We start from the raw sequence: 17,538 nt of genomic DNA on the forward strand, positions 1-17,538 counted from the left end.
TGAAATTTTGGTTTCAAATTTTGAAATATTTCAACATAAAATTGGAAAAAGTAGACATAATATTTATGTGAATGTTAACATCACAAAAGGTGATGGAGGGAAGGAAGCAGAGGAACAAAAAACAGAGTGATGCAAAAAAGCAAATAAAAAGGGGAAGAAATAGGGTGACGTCATTGTTCAGTGCAATTTTATAAAAATAAAAATATATGTTTACTGTAGAGGTACTGTAGGGGTTCTGGAAGTGGTGGTACTGTAGGAGTACTGTAGAGGGGTCGAGGACTGTACTGTAGATCCCTCCAAAAAAATTAGCGATGTTTCCAAAATGCTCAGTGAGCACAGTCGACCTGGAATCGAGCGTGCTAGACGCCAACAGCCGACTTTTCCCATCAGCCGCATAGCCCTGCCAGGTTGGTAGACGTGCGGTTCGTGAGTAGGCGTGAAGTAGGCCGTCCAGTAGGCAAACCGAACTGGCACAAAAGACGTATATTAGAGTGGCAGTTGTGTTGAAAGTTTTTTTTTTTTAATTTTTTTGCTCAGAATTAACTTGAACTCAGAAAACAACTCAAATTCCAACAAAACTTAAAATTTTTTTTTGACAGTCAAAGGCAATTACTGAAGTGAGTTTTTTTTTCGAATCCCTACAATGTTTGAATTTTAATATAATAAATCCAAAAAAAAGTGGCAAAAACTCAGTAATTGTCTTTTTTTTGTACTTTTTGCAAAAAATCCTTATTTCAGAAGTTGAAGCAAACTCAGAATATTTGAAATTAATTTTTCTTCATTTTACAAGAAGAAAATATGTTTTTTGGTTAAAATTTTGTGTGCAGTAGAGATCTATAGAGAGATGGAATAAACTGACACCAGATGCTCACTTCTGTGCACACTCTGGAAGTATTTAGAGTAATTTAGAAGCTTGCAAAATGTCCATATTTAACTTTCCGAAGAAAATGTTTGGTAGCCCCTTTGCATGTGCTCGCTGGCTGTCTCTTTCACGGTGGCACAGCAGCTAGATGGGTGCCAACGCGCTCTACCTAACAAACACAAATTTGACCGGTTAGGAAATTTTCAATCAAAAAATTACTTAATAGAAAAGATAGAGAATTTTTTTGCGGTCATTTTCCATATGCATCGCAAAATCAAATTTGGGGTTAGTTTTCGAGATAGCAGCCAATATAGGTTTTCAGACTGAGTATCATGAACCAAGCCATCTAGTTTCTGTGCTACCGGGCTTTGTATAATTTCGATGAAAACGCGCCCCATTGAGAATATTGTCGGTGAAATTCACTCGGACAAGCGAAGACAAGGAATGAGGCCGTCTCGTTGTCTGCGTCTCATCTTTTACACGCTATTTTCTTCTCCGAGAGGACTACGCGAACGGGGGGGACTAGGAATCCTCCTATTCCACCGTTTTGAAGGCCATTTTGCTCATTTTTTCACGTTTTCTCGTCCGCGAGATCTTCCACATTTTTCTAACTTTCCAGAGATTTCCAAATCTTTCCAGTTGAATATCAAGCTTTCTAGAAAACTACCCAGCCATCTGAAGTTTTTTCCAACTTTCCAGAAAAGATTGCCAACATTTTACAATTTTATATTTGAAAGAATTATTTTTTTTTACAAAAAAAAAACAAAAATAAACGTGACACCATTTACCTCCATGTGGAATTTTGTTCTACGTCTTGTAGGTTTCCGGTATAAAAGGCTCTGTCAAACGGTTTTTCTCTCATTCTTCTATTTTTCTCCATAATGGATCCACAACATGGATCTCCGCCACCATCGTACGCACAAGCTGTCGCAGACACTGACGACGTCATTCCGGAATCGAAGAAAACTGCATCTCCCGGGGACTTGGTTGTTTCGGTAAATTGCTATTCTTCAGAATATGTGTCTGGGTTTTAGGCAAGCATACCTACTACGTGCCTACTATGCCTACTATGAGGTACAGTGCTGGCCAAAAAGATATCCACTTTTGGTTTTTTGTGTGTAACTTTTTTCTAAGTGGTTATTTTGTTTTGAAACTTCACCACAGTGTTCACAAAATCTAAAAACACAATATTCATCAAAAATGTTCAACAGATTTTGAAAAAACTTCAGAAAAATTCAAAAAAATCGAAAAACTAGAAATATTGAAAAAACCGAGGTTGCAAGGAAATGACAATTAAAGTACCGGAATATGAGCAATTGGATTTAAAAACAACATAATTATGCTTAATACTTTGTCGCGTATCCGTTTGCATCAATAACAGCTTGACAACGACGTGGCATCGAGTCGATCAGCTTGTGAATAACTGACATGGGGATAGCTTTCCAAGCGTTTTCCAACTGGTTGAATTTGGCATCTGCATTTGAAGCCCGAATACCTCCAAGACGTCTTTCCAACTCTTCCCACAAATGCTCTATTGGATTCAAGTCCGGAGACTGACTTGGCCAATCGAGCAAATGCACACGACGACGTTGAAACCAGGAACGCACATGAAGAGAAGTATGCTTAGGATCGTTATCCTGCTGAAACACGAAGCCACGGCCCACATTTTGAAGTGCCCAGGGTCGCATTGTAGTTTCCAAGATGTTTTCGTATTGAAAACGATCCATAATGCTTTGGATTCTCCTTAGTGGGCCCATGGAAGTGCTGGTGAAGCACCCCCACACCATGACGCTCCCACCTCCATGCTTAACGGTTGGGCATTGATACTTTGGAGAGTACCTAGAGCCAACAGGACGACGTACCCAGGAATTTCCATCACTCCCGAACAAATTGAACTTGCTTTCGTCAGACCAGATGTGTTTAGCCCATTCCTGACGTCCCCAACGAAGATGCGCTTTTGCCCACGCAACTCGAGCCATGCGATTTTTCTTACTGATGAACGGTTTCTTGACTGGCTTTCGTCCGTGTAGTCCTGCTTGCTGTAAACGTCGACGAACAGTTCGTTTACTTGGTACAGGTTCATTTGGAGAACTTATAATCATTTGAATATCCGTGGCGGTCCTATGCGGATCTTCTCTTGCTGATCGGAGGATGTTGCGATCCATCCTATGGGTTGTCACTCGAGGCCTGCCGGGCGAGATTCTCAAAGCGACGGATTTCTAAACATTTATTATTAAAAAATAATATTTTTCGAACTCACCTCAGTTTGGTACTTCTTGATTACTTTCCAAATAGTCGACGGAGAACGTTGAATTTGCAGCGCGAGCATTTTCGTGGGTATTCCTTGTTCGAAGCCAGCTACAATGGCTTTCTTGACGTCCAAGGAAAGATTTTTACACCCAACAGATTTTACCATACCTTAAAAATAATTTATCAACCAAACAAATCCAGTGCAACAAAAAGAGTGCGTTTTATTGATAATTCAAAAAAAATAATGAAAATTGGAAAAACGAAAAAATCAAAAAATTGAAATAAAATTCAGAAAAAATCGATAATCATGTAATGTTTGGTCCGCAAATTTGCGTAACATTTCGCTTTATGCACACGGAAAAATTCAAGTCAAATGGATGCTTGAGAAAAAAGTTACACACAAAAAACCAAAAGTGGATATCTTTTTGGCCAGCACTGTATAAGGCTTAGGTCGTCTTCCGGGCAGGCACAAAGGTTGCCAATTTTTGTGTGTTTACAAAAATCACTCAGAAAATCGCATTTTTTTTACGGCTATAGAATTGCAATGTCAGGCTGCCCCATTGCGGCTTGATCTACAAAAAATGCGGGAATATACTCTAAATTCCCGCAATTCTCGGAGATCAAACCTTATACTTGAGTTTTCAGAGAAAAGAAGCTGGACAAGTCGTCGTGGCAACACCGGTAAAAAGATAATAAACCAATTCAAAACATGGATAATTAATTTCAGTACATGTATTACGAGAAAGTTGCTCCATCATTCAAACCCTACCAGGAATATTGTCCAAGATGCAGAGTGAGTGCTCTACTTCACAAGCTTATATCTCGGTTGTCTTTAGTTTTATTTAAACAATTTTAACTAACAAAATATGCAGAAAATATTTCTCTATATTTTCTCAGTGAAAAATTTTTTGATAAAACCCAAGCCAACCGAGATATAAGCCCTCAAAGTAGACACATTTTCAAACAACAATTTTTTCAGTGTACCGTTGTGACAGTTGTCGAATACGAAATGGGATGTTTCGCTTGGCTTATTATCATATTGATTATCTTCGTCGCCTTTTTCCTCATCTACATCCTTTGTTGCATTGATATCCGTGACGCAATTCATCATTGTCCGAACTGTGGAATGGTCCTGTCGCGTAAAAAGAGAGGATAATTTTTGAGAATCTCAACAAGTGAAAGCCCAATTCGTGTACTCGTTTAAATTGCACTCAATCACTTATAACGTTCGGAATAAATATTTTGTCGGGGTTTCTTGGCGGGGTAAACCACCTCGTCCCAGACTTGTTGTTTTACTGTGCGTCGCGTGTCGCGTCGCGGTTCTGTTCTCGGGAATACTAGTTCGGTGCACCATGACCTCATCAGTCGTGTCGAGATTTTTTAAATAATTGGAAATTTTAAAATTTCTATTTTTCTTCATTTTAGACATCAAATTTTCCTGAGTTTGTTAAGCACGCCGAATTTGCCGACCTCGGCAAATTTTGAATTTTGGCCACTTTTAACATCATCCAGCAGTACATGCTGGTGGCCTGCAATGCTATCGTGTTTCGTTCAGACCCAAAAATCGGGGATCAGGGCCACCCTCTTACTCTTAGAAACTTTAGGCCACTTCTTTCCCTACTACCAGCAGAGCAGGCCTTCAATGAGACTACGTATGCTTTTGGAAAGACCAGTCTATCCAGATTGAGGACCGCAGGCCCGAATACACTTAGAAAAAACCAAGGAATGATATTATCTTCGAATGACTATGGCTCAGTCAATTTTGGTTCAAAACAATCCGAATTTTCCCCAGTTTTCCAACTTAATTTTCTGCAAAGCGTAGCGCGTTAGGTGCGATAGTCCTTGTAAAGTAAAAAGATTGAACCAAAAAGTTGAACAGTTAGAAATTTAAATTTTCGAAGCTTTACCCGAATTCCCAATTTGTTTCAGTTTATGGTAAAACCTTTCACTAAACTCATGCCACTGTGAACTGTTGGGAAGATCCCACCGAATCCTACAATGTAACAATCACTGTAAAGCAAAAAGAGTGAACCCAAAATTTGAACTGTTTTTTCAAAAACTGGAGATATTTTAATTCTCGCAGTTTTTCTCAATTTTCCAATTTGTTTTTCAGTTCATGGTAAACACATTTTACTAAACTCATGCCGTCGTAGACAGTTGGACAAGTCCACAGAATCTACAATGTAACAATCACTGTAAAGCAAAAAGAGTGAACCCAAAATTTGAACTGTTTTTTCAAAAACTGGAGATATTTTAATTCTCGCAGTTTTTCCCAATTTTTCAATTTGTTTCAGTTCATGGAACAACCTTTTTTACTAACAATGTACAAAAGAAGAAGAGGGGCAGACAGCTCAGTCGGTAGTGGTGGCCGCTAGCAATCTTGAGGCCATGAGATCAAGATTGGATCAAGATCTATCATGAGATCAAGATCTATTGGGAAGTAGAGTAATCAACGACTGGACTATCGGCCATATTCCCCGGCTAGGACGTGGCTTAAATTACAGCCCAGTGGGATCATCACCAGGCAATGTACCTGACTCCCAGATCCGCAGTGCATAGCACTTGAAGAACGGATTGTCCTTTTAATCTTTCAAAAAGAATCGAAGGATCTCCCGTGTGGTTGTGGGGACAATGAGAGGGAGGCTTAGATCACCACCTAACCTGTGGTAGATCGCAGCCCTATCCACAAAGAAAATCTGTGGACGTCCTCAAAGAAGGCCGCCCGTGCCCTCGGACTGGCCAACAAACTTAAAGGGTGGAGAGGAACACTAATGACGAGCGACTGAAAATGGCGCTAGCGTCACGTTTTCGCACATTAACAACAAAGAAGCCCACGGCCCGAAAAAAGCCCAAGCAGCCCACGGCTTAAATTGCAGACCAATTACCATACTACGAGTGCTCCTTTTCGCTCCATGAGTCGTCGCCGCTGTCGTCCTTCCGTCCAACCTTCGTCCAACAGTCCCTCCGTCCATCCGTTCAATCAATTTTTGCTGGAGTATCTAACGCATCTGAAATTGAAAAATATTAATATTTGATTTCAAAAGCCCACGGCCCAAGAGAAGCCCGAGAAGCCCAAGAAGTCCACGGCTTAAATTGCAGACCAATTACCTTCCTATGAGTGCTCCTTTTTGCTCCATGTGTCATCGTCGATGCCACCCATCCGTCCCGTGCTGGAGGATCCAACGCGTCTGAAATTGAAAAATATTATTTATATTTTACTTTTTTAAAGCAAAAATGGAAGACGCATAGCAGAAAAAAATCAATCAATATTTTGAAAAACGGGGAAAAATGCCCAGAAAATTTTACAATTTCTCTAGCCAGAAAAAAATTGGAAATTGTTATTGTTTTAAACTACAGTAATCCTACAAAATTCCTACAGTACTATTACGGGAGCACTACAAAATTTTGAGAATGCGTATTGTGCAACATTTATGACGCGCAAAATATCTCGTAACGAAAACTACAGTAATTATTTAAATGACTACTGTAGCATTTGTGTCGATTCACGGGCTCAATTTTCGTAATGTTATAAACACGTGTGCGCCTTCAAATAAAAAACAACATTTTGTTGACGCGTTTTAAAACATCGAAAAAAATTGAAAGAAACAAAAGTTTGTAACTACAGTACTCCTTAAAGGCGCACACCTTTTCGCTTCTCAGAAAAACTTGCGTCGTTTCGAAACCCTATACTTTAATCTTAAAATCGATAAAAACGCGAAGTTTTGCGGTGAAACATTTGTCAACGTGCAACTCGAAAAGAAAAAATCACGAAAAATCAGAAAATCCATTCTGTGAGAAAAAAAAAACAGCCGTACTCCAAGCCACCCATTGGAAAAAATGACAAAAAATGCAAAACAATTCCTCACCTGAACAGAGAAAAAATGTCGCGTTGAATGAGAGAGTGGGACGAAAAAGGAGTAGATCAAAAAATAAATGTTTGTGGCAGGTCTGGAATCTTTCGAATACTCGTTTTAAAATCATTTTAAACACTTTTAAATCATTAAAATTAGATTTTAATTAATCAATTTATTAAAATATCAGTTGTGGTAAAATTTAACTGCGCCATCTGATAAACTGATTTAAGATTGTATTCGCTGCCGCTGAATTAAATGTTTTGCGCGTCAATTAAAATGCCTTGTACGCGAATGCGCGTCGCCTGCAAACACAAACAAAATGCTCCTAAAACTGGCTATTCTTGCCAAAATCTTCGACTGCGTTGAGATGATTTCGGCGTTTCTTTTTTTTGCGAAAATTCGGTCATGTAGAAAGTGTAGAAATACTTTGCTAAATATTTTTGATATTTTAGTCGAAAAATTGTATCAAAGAAAATGACCGAATTTTCCCAAAAAAAAGCGGCTGAGCGAGAGGAAACCCTTTTGGGATGTTTTTTTTTCTTTGAGACTCAAAAATTTCTTTTCAAAAAAAGACAACTTCTTGTAATTTTTGAGAATGCGTATTGAACAACATATCCGACGCGCAAAATATCTTGTAGCAAAAACTACAGTAATATGACTACTGTAGTGTCGATTTACGGACCCGGATTTTTGAATTGTTTGAATAGTGATAGAAGAAAATTAAATATCGCTGTCACTATTTAAAAATAAATTCAATTCGAAAATCGAGCCCGTAAATCGACAAGAATTTTCGCTACGAGATATTTTGCGGGTCAGTTATGTTGTTCAATAAGCATTCTCAATATTTAACCATCTTAATCATGAAACTTCAAAATCGGAAGAAAAAAGTATATTCTAATATTCAAAAAAATCTTCAGTCTTCCTCTTCTTTCCAGTCTGGCACGTGGAATGCGAGATGGAATAGTTTTGGGGGCACGCAGACATTATATCAAATCTCGATAGGCTAAAAATGGCGGGGAGTTGGAAGAGAAGAAGAATCTGGAAAAATATGAATGTGGGGGGCTATTGAAAAGAAAATGAGAATCATATTCATTAGAATAGTTGGGAAACAACTAAACGGAAAATTGAACGATAATGGAATGCGAAATGTGGAAGTCGTCAGAAAACGTGAGATTAACGTGAACAAAATATGGATCTCCACGATTTCACAAAAACATAATGGTGGGGCTAGCTTTGGAAAATAATGAACAATGTATAAAATTATTGAAGTTATATCGGTGTATTGAAGATCGTCTGGGATGGAACACATGATGAAGGAGATCAGTCTATTGATTCGCTCCAACTCCGTCGTCGGCGGCGAGAGATCGGCGATAGTAGTCGTTGGAGGCACCTTGATAATCAGACGATCCTCTGTAGTACTTCCCGTGATTCTTATTCAGGAACACAATCAAATCGTGAACTCCAATCATGATGCGCTGAAAATTGATTTATTTTATTTTTGGAGCATGGGACTACGCTCAGTGGGGAAATTGCTTTAAAACACGCCTATGGTACCACAATGACCGAATATCATGATTAAAAAAATTCAAAAAAAAATTTCTAGATTTTATATGATTTTTCGAAAATTGAAAAAATCTCAGTTTTCACCTAATTATTTTTGAATTACCGTCAATTGGATTTGTTCGATGGAGCGCGCTTGCATTATTTTCATTAATTAATTTTATTTTTTCTCGTTATTTGGCTGGTTTTCTTCATTTTCTATGCTTTTAAAAAGGACAAATGCGAAATGTTTGTTAAAAAGTAATTGAAAATGAGTAAAACTGTGAAATATACTAATCTCAGGCTTGTCGGAACTCAGAATATCACAGTTTTACGCATTTTCAATTACTTTTTAACAAACATTTCGCATTTGTCCTATTTATTTCTTTCATTTTCCGAGGAAAAAACATAGAAAATGAAGAAAACCAGTCAAATAACGAGAAAAAATAAAATTAATTAATGAAAATAATGCAAGCTCGCTCCATCGAACAAATCCAATTGACGGTAATTCAAAAATAATTAGGTGAAAACTGAGATTTTTCCAATTTTCAAAAAATCATATAAAATTTATAAAATTTTTTTGAATTTTTTATCATGATATTCTGTCATTGTGGTCCCATAGGCGTGTTTTAAAGCAATTTCGGGCTCCTGAATTCACGGAAAATCGTTTTTTTTTGCTATTTTTTATTTATATTAATGTTGAGAAAAATGATACGCATTGAAAAAATGTAAATTTTGGAAATTTGGCCTCAAACTGGATCGAAACCGTCAGTTTTTCGATTTCAGGATCGTAAAATATTCAATTTTGTGGAGAAAACGCAGATTCACAAAAAAAAATTGATTTTTAAAATTAAACAAGGCAATTTCCCCATTTTTCAATTTTAAAAATCAATGTTTTGTGAATCTGCTTATTCCCTACAAAATGGGATTTTTTATGATCCTGAAATCGAGAAAATTGACGGTTTCGATCCAATTTTCGGCCTAATTTTTCCAAATTTTACACCTTTTCGCCAAAAAAAAACAGATTCCGTGTGGAAACCAGATTCAGGAGACGCTCCAGGAGTTGAACTTCGAACATACGTTAATAACATGATCATTCCATTGAGTGAGCTTCAGGTAGTCCGGGAGCTTTGCGAGCATTCTCAAGAAATGCACAATTCCGTACTCTTGAGATGGACGGAATCCACTATCCTGCAGGGCGGTCGGGTTTGTGATGTCGATTCCCTTCTCCATAGCTCGCTTTTTGACAAGGTCATTGTACTGTGGCCGCTCGAACTTATAGAGCAGTTGGTAGCTGGAACTAAACAATTCATCCTTACATCGTAACTGTTTCAAGTGGGATTGGGGCGACTATTCTACGAAGCGGAGGGCATTATGTGTACTCACTGCTACTTTTATCGAACGAGGGACGAGGAAAAGCGGTTTCTAGGCCATGGCCGAGGGGCCGACAAGACTTAGCGGCAATTTATCTTGCTTTGTTTTCCGCGTGTTTTCTTTTGTTTTTCAAAAAAATTTTCCGTTTTTTCTTATTAAAACTAAATAAAAGATAAATAAATATTTTTGTAGATGCCAAAACAATTTCCAGGTGAAAAAATTGTGTATTCAGTCGGCAAGAAGCGGTGAAAGTGGTCAATGTTATATGATGGATTACGGTAATACTAAACCTAATCGTTTTTCTGAAACATGGCATTTATTCTGCTTAGAGACTGAAACTATTCGATTTTCATAACGAGACCGCTCAAAAAGTTCTGAGATTTTTGCACAAAAAGTTGAATTTTGAAAATCTCAAATCTTTTTCAGCGGTCTCGTTATGATGAAAATCGGGTAGTTTCAGTCTCTAAGCAGAATATATACCATGTTTCAGAAAAGGTTTAGATTTAGTATTCCCGTAATCCATCATATAACATTGAGCACTTTCACCGCTACTTGCCGACTGAATACATAATTTTTTCACTTGGAAATTGTTTTGGCATCTGCAAAAATATTTATTTATCTTTTATTTAGTTTTAATAAGAAAAAAACGGGAAAAGTCTATGAAAAATTAAAGAAAACACGCGGAAAACAAAGCAAGATAAATGGCCGCTGAAACTTGTCGGCCCCTCGGCCATGGGCTAGAAACCGCTTTTCCTCGTCCCTCGTTCGAAAAAAGTTGCAGTGGTACTAAACATTGGGCTACGTGCAATTTGCATGCATCTGTTTAACATATTCGAATTAACCAACCCCAAAGTGACATTAAAATAGTCGACGAGTCCACGCGCGGTGCAAATCAGAGCCAAATTCGTGATTTTTATATCAGCTTCCTCGTATTCGATGAGCAGATCATCGACCGTTCTCATTTGCTCATTACTGACCGGAATGGTTTTGATGTACTGAAAATGTTGGATTTGAAAATCGGAAAAAATGATATTTTAATTTTTTTTATGCTTACGTCCTCGATGATTTGATCAACTGAATACTCGTGTGGCACGATGTTTATGAAATAACGGCAGACAAGATCGTAGTCATCGATCAGGATCTTTCTCAGTGGCTTCGGAAGCTCGACCTTCATATCGTCGGCGGTCATAACCGGCGCAATTGTCACCGATTTCGCCTTTTTTCCCTTCGACGTCCCCGGAGTGTCATCACGATCGTCTCGTGGTGCTTCAGCCGCAAGACTTTTCTTCTTCGGCTTCAATGCAGTTGTTGGCAGCTCTGCGTTGTGTTTCTCTGCATACTCCGAGGCTGTTCCCTTGAAAATGCGGTCTTTCTCCTCGCCGACTGGGATTTTCTCATCGTATCGATTGTTCCAGCCCTTGAAGTGAACGCAGTAGAGTTCCTTGCCATCGCTGTTGGTTTTGATATCAGTAATTTTGGCATCGTATGGTTTGCCTTTGTAGATGCACGCGACGTTCTCGCCGACTTCGAAGTTCTTCTTTGAAGACATCTGAAGGAATTAAAGAAATTAATCGATTAATTGGTGTTTTAAGCGAGTTTTAGCAGCAATTCTAGCCAATGATGTATATTTGAACGATTTTTAATCAAAAAATAGATTAAAAATATCGAAAATTCGATAAATTTATCGATAAAAACAAAAAAAAAGCTTTTCTCAAAGCTCAACGGCATTTTCGCAATTCAAACCCCCCTGCGGCGCGGTTTTCTAAGCAAATGCAATAGCGCCGCGCACGAAAAAGTACGCAAACACCACGACGCAATAATGCAGACTTCCAATTTTGAGACGTCACCACTAGCTTTTTGCTCATTTCTTTTGGGTTTTTTTGGATTTCTATTCAATTTTTATTCTCAAATATATTAATTTTCAGATGACGGACGAGCCGGTGAAAGTTGTGAACAAATGGGACGGTCCAACAGTGAAGAATGCCCTTGATGAAGTCGTCAAAAAGGTTTGCTCTCCGAAACTCCAAAATTAAAATTAAAATTAAAATCTTTCGTTTCAGATTCTGAACGACAAAGTCGGATGGACGGAATCGCATAATCTAATGAATCTGCGTCTTCTCATCTCATTCATCGGCGTCGCGTTCTCCGCGTTCGCCTGCGGCTACGACTACTACGAGCCGTTCCCAAAGTCGAAAATCGTGCTCGCCGTGTGCTCGGTTTCCTACTTCATATGCATGGGAATTCTTCAAATGTATCAGTGGTACGTCGAGAAGGACTGCATCTACGAGGCCACCGAAGTCGACGGAAAACAATCGAGAAAATGGGCGTGGAGCTCGGAGATCAAGGCTCACGACGATAAGTACACGCTGTCGGCCGAGTTTAAGAAGGAAGGACGCTCTGGACAGGGAAAAATCACGAAATCTATCGGAGCTTATATCGATAACGATGGAGAGATCATCGTGCCACTTGTGAAGAAGGAGGTCGACGACTTGTACAACCGCTTGATTCGTAGCGAACAATAATTTATTTAATTTATCTGGTTTTCTTGGCCTAATTTATTTCCCCTTTTCTTCGCTTTTCATGGGTGCCCCTTTCTCTCTCCATCTATCCTGTTTCTTGTCTGTCAAAAGCTAATATTTCCAGCATTTTATACAATATGAACTTGTCAATTTCGGTAAGAATTCATTGTACAAATAGCTTGAAAAGAACAATTAACAAACACAAAATTTTAGCAATTTAACAATTTATTAGCAGATCCCATCTACTTCTTCATCTCGAGCATCTCTGCGTACTTCGCGGCCGAGCCCTTGAACAATCGACCCTGCTCCTCGCCGACTGGAATTTTCTCATCGTAACGGCTGTTCCATCCTTTGAAGTGAACGCAGTAAAAATCCTTCCCATCAGTGTCGGTTATGATGTCAACGATGTACGCGTCATATGGCTTTCCGTTCTGTGTGCACGTGACTTGCTCACCGATTATGAATTGTTCTCTACGTTTTCCGACTAGCCGCGGAGCGTTCTCTTTCGTCGCTTGAGGCTCTGTGGATTTTTCATGGTTTCTAGCGGACTGAAAATGCAAAATTTATTATTTAAAGCTTCAATATTCTCTGAGCAGTACCTTGCGCATTGTGACAACTGGAGCTCGGTAACCATCTGCTATCCCTTTAAAAATACGGTCTGTCTCCTCGCCGATTGGAATTTGCTCATCGTAACGATTGTTCCATCCTTTGAAGTGAATGCAGTAGCACTCCTTTCCATCCTTGTCGGGCTTGATGTCGGTGATGACCGCGTCATATACTTTTCCCTTGTAGGTGCATGCGACTAGCTCGCCGATTACGAATCTTGTGCCAGCTGCATCATTTGTTGAGCTGCTCTCACCATCCTCGGCTCGGCTGCTGGCGGACTGAAAAAACATGAATTCAGTTATTTAAAATTCCAAGATTTTATGAGCAGTACCTTCGGAGCTGCGGATCCCTTCGCTTTACTGGCATCCTCCACAGGTTCAATTCGAGCTTTCTTCTGGCTCTTCAGCGCTTCATCTTCGGTCTCCTTAGCAACAGTCAATCTCTTCATTGCTCCAGTGGCCTCTACTGTCTTTCTCGAGGAATTGTGAGTAGTTAGCGGCGGCTCCACTTTCAGAGCACTTTGTGAAGATTCTTTGGCTTTTGCTTCAGGATCGGTGGCTTCAGAGTTGCTCTCACCAACTTTTTTAGCGGACTGAAAAAACATGAATTCAGTTATTTAAAGTTTCAAGATTTTGTTAAGCAGCACCTTGCGCATCGGAGCTGTAGACCCCTTCGCTTTACTTTCTTCGGCAGAATCTACTGGCTCAATTCGAGCTTTCTTCTGGACCGTTTCCTTCGGAGCTTCATCCTCAGTCTCCTGAGCAACAGTCAATCTCTTCATTGCTCCAGTGGCCTCTGTTGTGGTTCTCGAGGACTTGCGAGTAGTTAGCGGCGGATCCACTTTCAGAGCGTTCTGTGAAGATTCTTCGGCTTTTGCTTTAGGATCGGCGGCTTCTGAGCTGCTCTCATCAACTTTTTTAGCGGACTGAAAAAATATGAATTTATTTATTTAAAATCTAAAGATTTTATGAGCAGCACCTTGCGCATTGTGGCAGCTGGAGCTTTTGCAGCCTTCTCCGTTGCGCCTGAAGATGTTCCATTGGAATCTGCGGAAGATGAAGCTGTCTGCTTTTGCTTTCCAGCGACTACAGCCGTCACCACAGTCTTGTGGCTCTTCTTGTAATAATCCTCCACTGTCCCTTTGAAAATACGGTCTTTCTCCTCGCCGATTACAATTTTCTCGTCATATCTACAATTCCATCCTTTGAAGTGAACGCAGTAACACTCTTTTCCCTCTCGATTATTCTCGATTCCGATAATTGTGGCGTCGTAGGGATGGGTCTTGTAGACACACGTGATGTCCTCGCCGATGGCGAAGTTTTGCTTTGGAGTACGATTAGGAGCCATCTGTAAAAATTCGTTTTTTTTTAATGAGGGAAAATTGGCGAAAAGAGTGGAGAAATGTGACGAAAATGGAAGAAATCTGATGGCGGGTGGAAGTTCTTCTCCAAAATATGGAAATATATTTTATTATTTTGGAATTCAAGTTTTAGAAAGAAAACTGTGCTTTTAAATCACAAAATTATAGGTTAAATTACGGGAAAATTTAAAAAAGCGCGGAAGAAACTGCTGAAAATCACTAAAATCAAGAGGAAAATCTTCCTGAAATTTCTCTAACTTATCTGATCTTTTGCGAGTTTTACAGCGCGATTTTTAGGGAATTTGTGCGGATTTCTGTATTTTTCAGAAGTTTAAGTTAATTAAATGAGTAAAAACTACTAGAAATTTGGGAAAACTGCTGAAAATCACTAAAATTAAAATGAAAAGCGTTCGAAAAAACGAGGCCCCACGAAAAGGGGAGCAGAACGAAAAGGGGAACTGCAAAAAAGGGATCTGCGAAAAGGGGAGATACGAAAAGGGGAGATACGAAAAGGGGAGCAACGAAAAGGGGATCTGGCACTGTGCCAAACGCTATTTTTATCGAAGAAAACGATACAACGATGCTCCGATGTTACGCGTCGCGTGTTGTTAAGCGTATCTTCTAGAAGAAAATTTCAAAAATCAACGTGCGTTGCGTGAGAAAAATTGCGTTTTGTGCGTTTGGCACAGTGCCAGCTCCCCTTTTCGTATCTCCCCTTTTCGTATCTCCCCTTTTCGCAGATCCCCTTTTTGCAGATCCCCTTTTCGTTCTGCTCCCCTTTTCGTAGGGCTTCCCAAAACAGGATGCAGGGACGGGACCTTTTCGCAACCACCGCACACTTTTTTCGCAAGCCTCGCACGTTTTTTCTTTTGAAAAAATGCAACAATATCATGGAAAAAACGTGCGAGGCTTGCGAAAAAAGTGTGCGGTGGTTGCGAAATAGGCCCCGCCCCTACTCACGCGTGGCCACGTGGCACACGTGGCACACGTAGCGATTGAAATAAACAAATTATAACTTAAATTAGTTTGTGAAATCGGTTTCTCTCCGACACACGCGTCACACAAAAATGCGTATTTTGTGTATTTTGTTTTCATTGGTAATCTTCGGATTAATAGTTCATGTATTGGTGAGTTTTTTAGACATCCTTCGATTTTTCTAGACCATAATGTTTCACCATTTTTCAGCCAACAACCACCACACCAAATGTGCCTGTTTCCGCCGCTACGAACACTTCAAACGTGACCGCTCCTACAAAAAGTCCTAATGCGACCGCTCCTGCCGGCAATTCGACGAAAAATGTAAACGTGACCGCTCCTGCCGCCAATACGACGCAGCTTGCTCTTGTGAGCTCGGCGAGCCCTCAAACCTGCAAAAATGGAAACGGCACACACTGCCCGTCATGTGCATACATGATCAATGTTCACAAGGACACGCCGAAGTACATCGGATATGGCATCCTGATCGCCTTCGTCATTTTCCACATTTTTTTGTATTTCTACCTCGAGGATCAGAAGGCGAGGGTAAGTGAAATTTTGCCAGTGGCCTAGCTTTTTATTGATTTAAGTTATATTTAATGAAAAGCGAATTGCGTACTCCACGTGGACAACTTTCAACATACGAAACCTTCTTTTCAGGAGCAGAAGAAGTATTTTGAAGAGCTCATCGCTGAGCAGATGGCGGCTAGGAAGCGAGAAGAACAAGACGATCAGCAGCACGAGGATGAGGAGAAGGAACGCCGAGAGCGGTTGGCTTATGGAATTGCCGCGAATCCGGTACGTTTTATTATCGATTTTTTTGCAACGTGGCCTAGAAAAAGCGAGAGCTCGGCCAAGATCTTTGAAGGTGGCCGAGTTTTCGCATTTCGCGGCCACGACGTAAAAACGGAATTATTAGCATTGAAAGAGCATTGAAAAACACAGTTTTAAATTTCAGTATGTGGTAGCAGAGAGCAAGACTCCCAATGGAAACGTCACAAAAGTGATGGAGAAACGACGATCCGCGGTGGCCCCGCCCATCACACCAGCCCTCGGAGCAGGCTCGACCAACGGACCATACGAGAGTCGGACCAAGACCGCTCAAAAGGAAGAAGCAATGAGCTGTCACTTGCAAGTGATCGCCGACAATTGGGGACGTGGAAAGGAGCTCATTTCGCTCATCAATGATTTGGATCTCCCTGCGCCGCTGGTGACGACAGAGGAAAAGGCGCGGTACGCTTTGGAGCTCGTGCAACATCATGTGGAGAAAATGACCGAGCAGAAGGTTTTCCTGCACGGATATCTTGATGATGGACCGCCGTTCGTTTGCTCATCGGAGACCTTGGAGAAGGAGATCTTCAGCGATGCCCGTCTTGAGCTGAAGCTTGAATTGACGTCACCGGTGCACATGAAGATGGACGTGTTCTCTGTGAAATTGGAGCCACAACAGAAGACAGTGCTGCCAGAACCCACCAAGGAAACGCCGAAAACCGACGCTCTCCTCACACCGGGATCTCATGTAAGTTTAAAGGCACACGCTGGGTCTCACAACGATTTTTGTTTTCAGATTAAGGGAAGATCAATGGCGGCTGAATCGTCGAAGCGCAAAGCCCCGAAGCTGTCCACTGATTTGACGAACTTGGTCCCACTGCTCCAACAAGCTCAGATGCTTCCAGTCACCGAAAAGGCCACCAAGGAGAAGCTCCAGACTCCGGTAACTTAAATCTCATGATCTTTTTATCTAAAATTTCAAATTTTCAGAAGCAATCGCCAATGCCAGGCACTCCGGAAAATACGTCGCTCCCACCGTCCTTGATTAAGAAGAAGAAGAAGGAGTCGACATCGGAACAAGCAGCGCCGGAAGCGGTCGTCACTGTGGACAAGCCACACGATTGAAGTTCTCCTGAGCCCCCGACCGCCTCTCAACTTACTTGTGATTTTCCCCCGTTTTTAGGTCTTTTATTTTTTCTATGGAGCCCCATTTCCCCTTTTCTATGCTCATCGTTCCCCACAATTGTATTATTTATGACCTCGTATAGTCCCATTCATTTTTCAGACTCCCCATCCGTATTTATTTCCCCACACAATTTCACTTTTATTACTTTTCTCTGACAATAAATTTTTTTTTGTCAAATTTTGTTTCTCTTTCGACATCAAGGAACTTTCAGTTTAATGATTTAGTGGATTTAGTGATTTAGT

General features: G+C 40.3%; 5 protein-coding genes across 8 annotated transcripts; 3 read left to right on the plus strand and 2 right to left on the minus strand.

Annotated features, from left to right (window-relative positions):
* The first annotated feature begins 1,721 nt into the window (after positions 1–1,721).
* On the plus strand, positions 1,722–4,393 carry Y37D8A.8 (LITAF domain-containing protein). The gene is made up of 4 exons (NM_001330976.3): positions 1,722–1,857; positions 3,758–3,793; positions 3,840–3,905; positions 4,092–4,393. The coding sequence occupies exons 1-4, from the start codon at positions 1,744–1,746 to the stop codon at positions 4,266–4,268; spliced, it is 393 nt and encodes a 130-aa protein (NP_001317723.1). The 5' UTR covers positions 1,722–1,743; the 3' UTR covers positions 4,269–4,393.
* Positions 4,394–7,802: 3,409 nt separating this feature from the next.
* Positions 7,803–11,430, minus strand: mrg-1 (Mortality factor related protein 1; the record flags this gene model as incomplete). Of its 2 annotated transcripts, none has more annotated exons than NM_067274.6 (4): positions 7,803–8,441; positions 9,586–9,799; positions 10,726–10,874; positions 10,934–11,430. In NM_067274.6, the coding sequence occupies 4 exons, from the start codon at positions 11,426–11,428 to the stop codon at positions 8,292–8,294; spliced, it is 1,008 nt and encodes a 335-aa protein (NP_499675.1). In that variant the 3' UTR covers positions 7,803–8,291. The 2 variants fall into 2 exon arrangements, with proteins under 2 accessions (NP_499675.1, NP_001122727.1); NM_001129255.6 differs by having other exon boundaries at positions 8,048–8,441; positions 9,586–9,805; positions 10,934–11,428.
* A 374-nt stretch (positions 11,431–11,804) lies between these two features.
* spcs-2 (Signal peptidase complex subunit 2) lies at positions 11,805–12,557 on the plus strand (the record flags this gene model as incomplete). Its single annotated transcript, NM_067275.8, has 2 exons — positions 11,805–11,885; positions 11,940–12,557. 2 exons carry the CDS (start codon positions 11,805–11,807, stop codon positions 12,399–12,401), a joined length of 543 nt encoding a protein of 180 aa, NP_499676.1. The 3' UTR covers positions 12,402–12,557.
* cec-7 (Chromo domain-containing protein) lies at positions 12,557–14,351 on the minus strand (the record flags this gene model as incomplete). Of its 2 annotated transcripts, NM_001027656.7 has the most annotated exons (5): positions 12,557–12,946; positions 12,998–13,282; positions 13,336–13,596; positions 13,651–13,929; positions 13,983–14,351. In NM_001027656.7, 5 exons carry the CDS (start codon positions 14,349–14,351, stop codon positions 12,641–12,643), a joined length of 1,500 nt encoding a protein of 499 aa, NP_001022827.1. The 2 variants fall into 2 exon arrangements, with proteins under 2 accessions (NP_001022827.1, NP_001022828.1); NM_001027657.3 differs by lacking the exon at positions 13,651–13,929 and having other exon boundaries at positions 12,641–12,946.
* A 618-nt stretch (positions 14,352–14,969) lies between these two features.
* enu-3.5 (ENhancer of Uncoordination) lies at positions 14,970–17,475 on the plus strand. 2 transcript variants are annotated; one of them, NM_067277.6, is made up of 6 exons: positions 14,970–15,491; positions 15,550–15,885; positions 16,000–16,137; positions 16,298–16,858; positions 16,907–17,053; positions 17,101–17,475. In NM_067277.6, exons 1-6 carry the CDS (start codon positions 15,432–15,434, stop codon positions 17,233–17,235), a joined length of 1,377 nt encoding a protein of 458 aa, NP_499678.1. In that variant the 5' UTR covers positions 14,970–15,431; the 3' UTR covers positions 17,236–17,475. The 2 variants fall into 2 exon arrangements, 1 of the variants encoding a protein (NP_499678.1); NR_149265.1 differs by having other exon boundaries at positions 15,432–15,491; positions 15,550–16,137; positions 17,101–17,235.
* The last annotated feature ends 63 nt before the right edge of the window (positions 17,476–17,538 follow it).

The sequence above is a fragment of the Caenorhabditis elegans genome, chromosome III (genome assembly GCF_000002985.6).
Source record: "Caenorhabditis elegans chromosome III".
NCBI classification, from domain to species: domain Eukaryota; kingdom Metazoa; phylum Nematoda; class Chromadorea; order Rhabditida; family Rhabditidae; genus Caenorhabditis; species Caenorhabditis elegans.

Coding starts and splice junctions, on each gene's coding strand:
- Y37D8A.8 (NM_001330976.3), top strand. CDS start 1,744: ATGGATCCACAACATGGATCTCCGCCACCATCGTACGCACAAGCTGTC. Junction 1,858..3,757: donor CCGGGGACTTGGTTGTTTCG/GTAAATTGCTAT, acceptor TTGAGTTTTCAG/AGAAAAGAAGCTGGACAAGT. Junction 3,794..3,839: donor AAGTCGTCGTGGCAACACCG/GTAAAAAGATAA, acceptor AATTAATTTCAG/TACATGTATTACGAGAAAGT.
- enu-3.5 (NM_067277.6), top strand. CDS start 15,432: ATGCGTATTTTGTGTATTTTGTTTTCATTGGTAATCTTCGGATTAATA. Junction 16,138..16,297: donor ATGGAATTGCCGCGAATCCG/GTACGTTTTATT, acceptor TTTAAATTTCAG/TATGTGGTAGCAGAGAGCAA. Junction 16,859..16,906: donor TCCTCACACCGGGATCTCAT/GTAAGTTTAAAG, acceptor TTTTGTTTTCAG/ATTAAGGGAAGATCAATGGC.